Source organism: Sinocyclocheilus grahami, unplaced genomic scaffold (genome assembly GCF_001515645.1).
Source record: "Sinocyclocheilus grahami isolate Dianchi unplaced genomic scaffold, SAMN03320097.WGS_v1.1 scaffold1692.1, whole genome shotgun sequence".
In the NCBI taxonomy this organism is placed as follows: Eukaryota; Metazoa; Chordata; class Actinopteri; order Cypriniformes; family Cyprinidae; genus Sinocyclocheilus; species Sinocyclocheilus grahami.
Genome location: NW_015506871.1, coordinates 52,958 through 61,300, shown reverse-complemented (window position 1 = coordinate 61,300; position 8,343 = coordinate 52,958). Strand labels below are relative to the sequence as shown.

Below are 8,343 nucleotides of genomic sequence, written 5' to 3'. Positions count from 1 at the left end.
TGGGAATACGTGGAAAGTCACCACTCCCGAATGAGTTTGCGCGAGAGAACGTAATCTTTAAGTTTTAAGTCGGTTTGAATAATCCGGATAAGCGCAAGTAAGTACCATTTTGATTAGCCGTCGTACCTACAATGACTGTGCACTGTGTAAACAATGAGTGACGTATATGCGCGAGAGATCACTTCCGGCGTTCGCGTAAACTACGCCAGAGCGCGTACACACCTCACGCATCGGATGCCGTGCGCGCGCTCAAGGAAGTTGGACAAAGTACTGTATTAGAGGTAAAAAATGATATAAATACTGTTTGGTTTCTTGCACAAACCGATCGTTTCGTGTCTTAGGACATCAATGTGTCGTCACGAGCCGCAGGGTTTAATTTGGATTTGTCTGTGCATGTTTTTTTTACTCTCATAGATTTTGTTACCATTGCCATGCATTATACGACTGATAGACTGCAACGGCTGGACTTAAAAATCATAATTTGTGTTCTACTGAAGAAACAAAGTCACCTACATCTTGGATGCCCTGGGGGTAAGCAGATAAACATCAAATTTTCATTTTTGGGTGAACTATCCCTTTAAGAGAAGATGTCTCCCCCATAGAGAGATAGCAGGCCAGCGTCTCTTCAACAGATGGCATCCTCTCATAACCATTCTCATGCATCCCCTCAATGTTGGGATAACTAGCATGCTCATAACTAGTGCTTGCCATGGTAAAGAAGATTAATCGTTCTTACCGGAAATGCACGCTTCAAACAAAACAGTCCTTGAAGACGAAGAAAAGGATGACGTGTTCTCCCGGCACCCTTTTATACTGTGGTCGCGCCAGGTGATGACATCACAGGCTGTTGCCTGCCAATGTTATTGTCGTGTTTAGATGTATGCTTCAGACACCGGTCACGCTGAAGGCGTTCCCCATAGTGACCTCTAGAGGACGCAGTTTGAAGTTCCCTCGGAAGGGAACTAATCTGTTTTCAACATAATAATAATAATAAATGTTTTCTGAGCAGCAAATCATAATATTAGAATGATTTCTGAAGGATCATGTGACACCGAAGCCTGGAGTAGTGATGCTGAAAATTCAGCTTTGAAATCACAGGAATAAATTACATTTTAAAATATATTCAAATAGAAATCAGTTATTTTAAATAATAAAAATATTTCACAATATTACTGTTTTTGCTGTATTTTGGATCAAATAAATGAAGGCTTGGTGAGCATAAGAGACTTCTTTAAAAAAACATTAAAAATCTTACTGATCAAAACCTTTTGACTGGTAGTGTATTAAAACACAATTTCTAAAGTGCCTAAATGTCAAAATTAGTACAATATATTTGTTGAAAAAGTCTAATACACTATTGAATTATTAGGCTGTGAGCCTGTTACTCATATTATTTTTGTGTTGCTGTCTGCTCTAGCTCCCTCCCTCCCTGTACAATAAATCCATGTGAATATCGGTCTCTGCTAAAAAATTTTATGTAACTTTACAATTGATATTGATGTCCTTTAGCACAGCATTCTGAATGATGATAATAACGGGGTGCTACTGATAGCCTAACAGATACTAGCAGTTTAATACTCAACTACGTTAATAAAGACAAAACTATCTAGTGTATTTACAGATGAAACTGACCTGCACTTGAAGCCCTGAACAGTTCAGTGATGTTGCTACATTTCACTGCTTCTTCTGGCCGCTTCCTCTCTTTCATCAAGTCCCGCGAATCGGTTCCGAACAGACATGAGTGATAGCGCAGCGCTGACAGTCAAGCCTAACCAATTTATGATTAGGCCTATCGATTTATTATCGAATGAAAAAATCGGAAATGATCACTTTGGTTCATTGAGAAGGCATAAATATAAAATATTAATAATAATAATTTTAAAAAAAATGGTGCTCCCGATGACCAGTCCGGGCCTGCTGATCAGCATCTTTAACATGGATTCATCACAGCAACTATGCGACATTCAGAAGCAGATGTACTGACAGCCACCACAATATCTCGTCACTCAGCATTCAATCCTTTCTTAGCGACACCCACACAGAAATCGTTGAGCGTGCATTTGTGACAAGCAAACTAGTCAAAGTTTTGTAAGTCAAATCATGGGATCAATTTACAGGGACAGTACATAAAAGATGTTCTGGAAGCACACTGCAAAAAAAAAAAAGAAAAAAAGTTTTTTTTGAAGTTGTAAAGATTATTGCAGTACATTTTACAAGAAAATACTATTTCACTCTTTCTACTTGAATGTGTTAATGCCTTTCCTTTGTAATTGTGATTTTGTTTTGAATTGTGTTTACTAGCGTTTTAATTGAATTTCTGGGTGAACATATTTTCAAAATAAATCTAATTTTTTCTCAGTGTACCTTATGAAAAATACCATAGTGCAGTGATGGTAATTTGAGAAACAACATGGTGCCATATTGATACACCATGGTAAATTCAAAGAGTACCATGGTACAAGGTAAAATAATTTTTGATACTTTTTTTATTAGTAATACATATAAATAATTAGTACATCGCTCTAGTGTGACTCTCTAATCCAGTGGTTCTCAAACTTTTTGACGCAAAAGCCACCAATTGTCCACAACAATAGACTTCGTGGTTTACTGGACAAGGATTTGTATAAAAAAAAAAAAAATAATAATAATAATAATAATTTACGCACAAAACAAAAAAATATTTATAGCGCTTGTCACAACTAGAAAATTCATAAATTCATAAAATGTATAAGCATGGCAATGGAATTATAAGGTTTGATTTAATTTACATGACTTTTCCAGGTCTAGAAATTACTCTTTTAAAATTCTTCACAAAAAAAGGTGTTGAGTGTAAATTAAAACAAGAAATGTCTTGATTTTTTTTTAACTGCTTTAACTTATTTCAGCCTTGATTTTAAATGATTTTAAATCATCTTGCCCCTTCAAAGTTTGCTGAGGCTTCCTTATGGCCCCCTGCTCTAAATAGACGATAATAAACTTTCTCAAGCACTCCTGAGTGCTGGAATTATGAAAAAATGTCTCTGTCAGCGGCTGTGGATTCACGGTTACGCTCGGGGGAATAAATACATAAACAAACAAAATTAATTACAAGAGGAGGCGAGTAAATAAGCTGCCACACCTCTAGTTCAATTAAGAGTCGTTTGTTGGTTCTGAAGTGTCGTTAATCATGACAGACAGCTCAGGCAGATGGGCCTCTTAAAGTTACAGTAGCCACGTTATTTGTTGTTTGCTGCGTAGAGTTTGTCACAAAAAGACATTTGAGCCGACGCGAGGGTCCCTCTCCATCTCACTAATTAGATGCCGATCTGTCTTGCACACAAAAACAGACTCACAAACATAATACTGTAAATCAGCCACACAAACTCAATCACACGCCTCATACCTGTCAAGGTTAAAAACAAACACGTTTCCAGATAAATATGCAGCATTCAGAGTCATTAACTACACACACACAATTTGCCTTATTAGACATCCATGTCATAAGCAAGGAAAGACATTAGATTAAACCTTCTCTTTCCTTCTCATGTCTTTCTGCCGCTTTTGCTTTTATATTTATCTGAAAAGCATCTATGAGCTGGACCGTGGGCAAAACAACATGGAGACTTTGATGACAGATGACAGAGAAAGTGTCGGTCCCTCAAGACTCTACCGTGTTCTGATGAGTTTCCTTCAGGCAATAATTAAAGAAAGCCGAGGTAAACACATTCCCTCCAGTGCTGGAGACTAACTAACTAAAAGTAGCAATGCTGCTAACTTAAAAGAGAAGTTCTGTCATTATTTACTCGCTCTCACGTCGTTCCAAACTTGTTTGCTGCTATCTTTTTCAGTGGAAAACAGAAGTTGAAGACATTTTTGAAGAATGCAACTAACACAACAATGTTGTGAAAGCATTCTTCCACGTACACTACTTTTTTTTAAAAGCTCACCAAAGGTGCATTTATTTGATCCAAAACACAGCAAAAACAGTCATATTGAAATAATATTAGAATTTAAAATAACTGTTTTCTATTTATCTATTAATTTATTTCTGTGATGCAAAGCTCAAGTTTCAGCATCTTTACTCCAGTCTTCGGTGTCACATGATTCTTCAGAAATAATTCTAATATGCTGATTTTCTGCAAAAGAAACATTTATTATTACTATCAGTATTGAAAACAGTTGTGGATTTTTTTTTTTTTTCAGGATACTTGGTGAATAGAAAGTTTTGAAAACGTTTATTTAAAATAGAAACTTTTAAATTTAAAATAGAATTTTTTTTTGAAAATTTTTGAATTTTTTTTTCAGGATTCTTTGATGAATAGAATGTTCGAAAGAACAGCATTTATTTGAAATGGAAATATGTAATAAATGTCTTTACAGTCACTTTTAACCAATTTAATGCATTTTTGCAGAATAAAATATAATAATAATTATTATTATTTAAAAAATTACTAACCATAAATTTTTACACGGTAGTTTGACTCGGTGCTTATAGATAATAATATCAATGTCTTTCATTATATCTTCAAAAAATGTCATTCTGAACTCACTCGTCTTGATTTAATTTGTCGTATGACGTAGTCACAACTATGTACAATTATGATATGTATTTTTTCAAAATATTTCTAAACTTTTTCTAGCTGTGGTTTCTAAACAAGTGTATGATTGACTCTAAAACACTTTTCACTTAGAAATTGCTAGCGAATTTCACAAATAATTACAAAGAAATGGCAAGCAACACGTTTAATTAAAGGGGTCATATGATGCGATTTCAAGTTTTCCTTTCTCTTTAAACTGAAATACTCTCCACATACAGTGGAATGAAAAGAAAAATATTTTCCCAATATTTCTAAACTTTTTTAACTGTGGTTTCTAGAATGAATGAAAGAGAGCTACATATCAGTAAAACAATTCATTCAGACAGTTCATGTAAATGAATGAGTTCCAAAAGTAATGATTCACTGATTCAAAAAGTCTCATTTTCAGCTAAAAACTGCTGCTTTCAAGTTTACCACAATCGTATTTAGCATAATTGAAATGCTGTCATCATAATCATGATTCATTCATTCAAAAAACCCTTATAGTTTAAAAGTCAGAGAAACACTGATCTGAATAAACTATAAAATCTAAACGTTTATATTGTACACAAACAATGGTGTAGGATTTACTTCGAAACACTTGCTAGTAAGTATTTCTTTGTGAAGCATACTGCAATAATCTTATTTACAACTTTGAAAAGTTGTTTTTTTTAAAGTGTAGTAACTTGTAGTGCAGCCAGCTGCTTTTACAAAAGACAATTTTTTAGATTAAAAAAAGTAGTTTTTCTGTATACTAAAACATGCATCAGAGGGACACGTCAAAGTCAAAGCAGAACTCAGCGGTCAGCGTCCAAATGCTGGTGTTCGCCCACAGGGTTAGTGTTAATACAATCTGCATAAAGCTAAAAGCATTTGATTAGACACTCACAAAGCTTTCCGGCCACAGAAGTCCCACGGAATTCACTCAAGCGCAAAAGTCCAAAGAAAAAGCTCCGATGTGAGATGACAGTAGCTCTAGTTGGAGATGCCAAGATTTTTAGGTTGTATCGCTCCCTGAAGTGGGCTTCAAACGAGGTAGAGAAAAGCTGGCAAGCCCTTCTGCTGGGAGACTCGACTGATTCAAACCAAGAGAAATTACCCCGAAAACGACCCCGCACACCTCCGGTGAGTCGCTACACTAACGTACAAACACCTCCTATCAGCCATTAATGAGACCTCAAGTGAACAATACCTTCACAATGTGTACGTTTTGCAGGTCTGGAACAAAGGTCACGTCAATCATGGCCTTATAAGAGCGTGGGCTGCGAAAGCCGCATGGCAAGTAGCTGGTAAACTGTCTTTATGCATGAAATCTAAGTGAAACAGAAGCTAATCTGATTAAACGGCACAAAGAGTGAAACAACAGTTCATGCTTTTCTCATTCCTTGAACTAATTCTCCACAATGGCATTCATCTCGACTCAAATAGCAAGCTGACGCCTTTTATTTCGTGCCCACAACAGACTCGACAGAGCCACGGGCTCGGGCTTAATTCAGCCCATTGCTCAGAGTTTCTCATTTGCATAATGAAAGAGAAAATTAGCGAGGAGAAGAAGAGCAGGATCAAATGAAGCAATCTGGCAGCATGAGCGAAATGGAAAAGCATTGGAGTGATTTGGATGCGGATTTCGCAGCTTCTACCTTTATGACAGGTGCTGTGGTGGACGTGGCGGCTCCCGAGCGCTTGGCGGCTAGGTCGTTGCTGGCTGACGTCACGGCGATGGTCACGGGGGTGGGAAGCAGGGACGGGATGATCGGGAGTGGGAGGAGTCCCGGCCGGTTGTTGCCGTTGGCCACAGGGGGCGCCGAGGAGCAGGTGCTGTTGCCTACGCCATTGTGATGGCCGCTGGCGCGCTCGCGACGGTCCCAAGGGCCTCGGTAGTCTCTCTCAAAGCGGTGGTGGTGTCGTGACATCACTTCCTCTTAGAGGATACGTAGCGCTTTCTGCAAGAGAGCACACAGAGAGAACGATAGCATTGATTATACCCTGTCAAAGCGCAGATAGAAATAGAATGCACCAAACAAATCGAGTTTCTTGGCAGGTTTGACGTGCAACACAACAAAACTCGCCACAGACATCTCAATATCTGCCAGACGGTAGTTAAAAAATTCTATACTGGCATTGCTTCAGCTGAGTGTAAAAATAACACGTAAGCTTTTAATACCGACAAACAGGCTCGTGAGTGATTGACTACTTTGTGTGCGGGCAAACTTTTGGAGACTCCCATGAGTGTAAGATGTGTCATCTTTGGTCACTTTTTAGATTGATCAAAGAAGTGCTTATGTAACCCCTCTCCCAGGTCCTCACCGCCACACCTCCTTCTCGCTTCGAGTGGGTCTCGTCTCTTGAGATCAGGGGAGTGAGGTTTACCTACACAGCACCTACCGCTGGCCTCCGTTACACTCACCCCCCTAACCCTCACTCCCATCCGGGTCACGGCACCAATGTAACCCCTCTCCCGGGTCCTCAACGCCACACCTCGTTCTCCCTTCGAGTGGGTCTCGAACCCGGGTCTCCGGCATCGGAGGTGAACGCACTAACAAGGAGGCTAAAGTTTACCTGCACAGCACCTACCGCTGGCCTCCGTTACACTTACTAATAAATTAAATATATTTATTTCAAATAAAAAAAACATTCAAATTTAATAAATCGACTTTAACAAAATGAAAAAATTAGCAAATACATATATTAAATAAATACAACTACATTAAATAATTTAAAATAAAATAACTAACCAAATAAATTTTAATTAAATTAAATAAAAATAACAAACAAAATTAATAAATTTTGTAAATTACAATTTAATAAAATAAGAAAAACAAATACATGAAAAATTAAATGAATAAAACTTCATAATATAACATACAATTAATTAAAAATCAGTTAGAATTAAACAAAAAAAAACAAATAAACAAATACATAAATTAAATAAAAATAATCTAAAATAAAAACATAAGTTACGATAAAATAAAATACAAAAATAATCAAATAAACATTTAGTAACATTAGTTAAAACAGAAAACAAAAATAAATAAATGAATAAAAAATGAATAAATAATGAGGCAAAATGTATATAATTTTAAATATTTCATGTTTAACAAAAAATAAATATAGAAATGTAAAAAAAAAACATCAGGAATAACTGTACACAAATTATGACCATCCCTCAGCTGAGCCTTTTATAGATCACTTGGATTTGCATATACAGTATGTTTGAGCAATGCATGTTTTCACACACATGATAAATAACCCATCTACTTTTTCTAATCCAGCCTCTGCCAGCCTTTATTAGAGGAAATATGAGAGAACGAGTGTTTATTTACAAGACCCAAAAGAAAAAACACAAGTATGCAGGAAAACTTGTACTCTTCCAGATGGCTAAGGGATCCGTCCAACTATCCCGAGTTTTCCTAACGACTATAATTGTATGGCTCCAAGGCCTCGTGATTTTAATTAATCTAATCAGCAGTTTTATTGAGCTTTATTGCTGATAGCAGTGCAGGACACGCTATGAGAAAACAATGAAGCAGCACCGGGTTGGCGTTAGCGCCTGTGCTAACCTCATTTTCTGTTATTTGCAGCAGCTTCTTTATCTTGTCGTCGTCCTCCACTGACATCCACATGTAATAACTCTGGAGACCTGAAGTTGGGAGTAGCGTTATTAGTTTCTCTCTTTGTACGTGTGGGAACAGATTAAGCTGTTAGTAAAATAAGCCACTTTTGGCCGTTCTGCAACAAATTCAGGATTTATTGCGCTTTGGCTAGCGGTTTTATATTGGAGTCAGCT

General features: G+C 37.0%; 1 protein-coding gene across 3 annotated transcripts in view; it reads right to left on the bottom strand.

The window, feature by feature from the left end:
- The window catches only part of LOC107572077 (kelch-like protein 29), a 209,779-nt gene extending 203,248 nt beyond the window's left edge, over window positions 1-6,531 (bottom strand). For all 3 annotated transcript variants that reach the window (XM_016258479.1, XM_016258480.1, XM_016258481.1), the window contains exon 1: window positions 6,197-6,531. In XM_016258479.1, coding sequence (XP_016113965.1) covers window positions 6,197-6,469 — 273 coding nt within the window. In that variant the 5' untranslated portion in view covers window positions 6,470-6,531. The remainder of the gene's footprint in view (window positions 1-6,196) is intronic.
- Window positions 6,532-8,343: the final 1,812 nt, after the last annotated feature.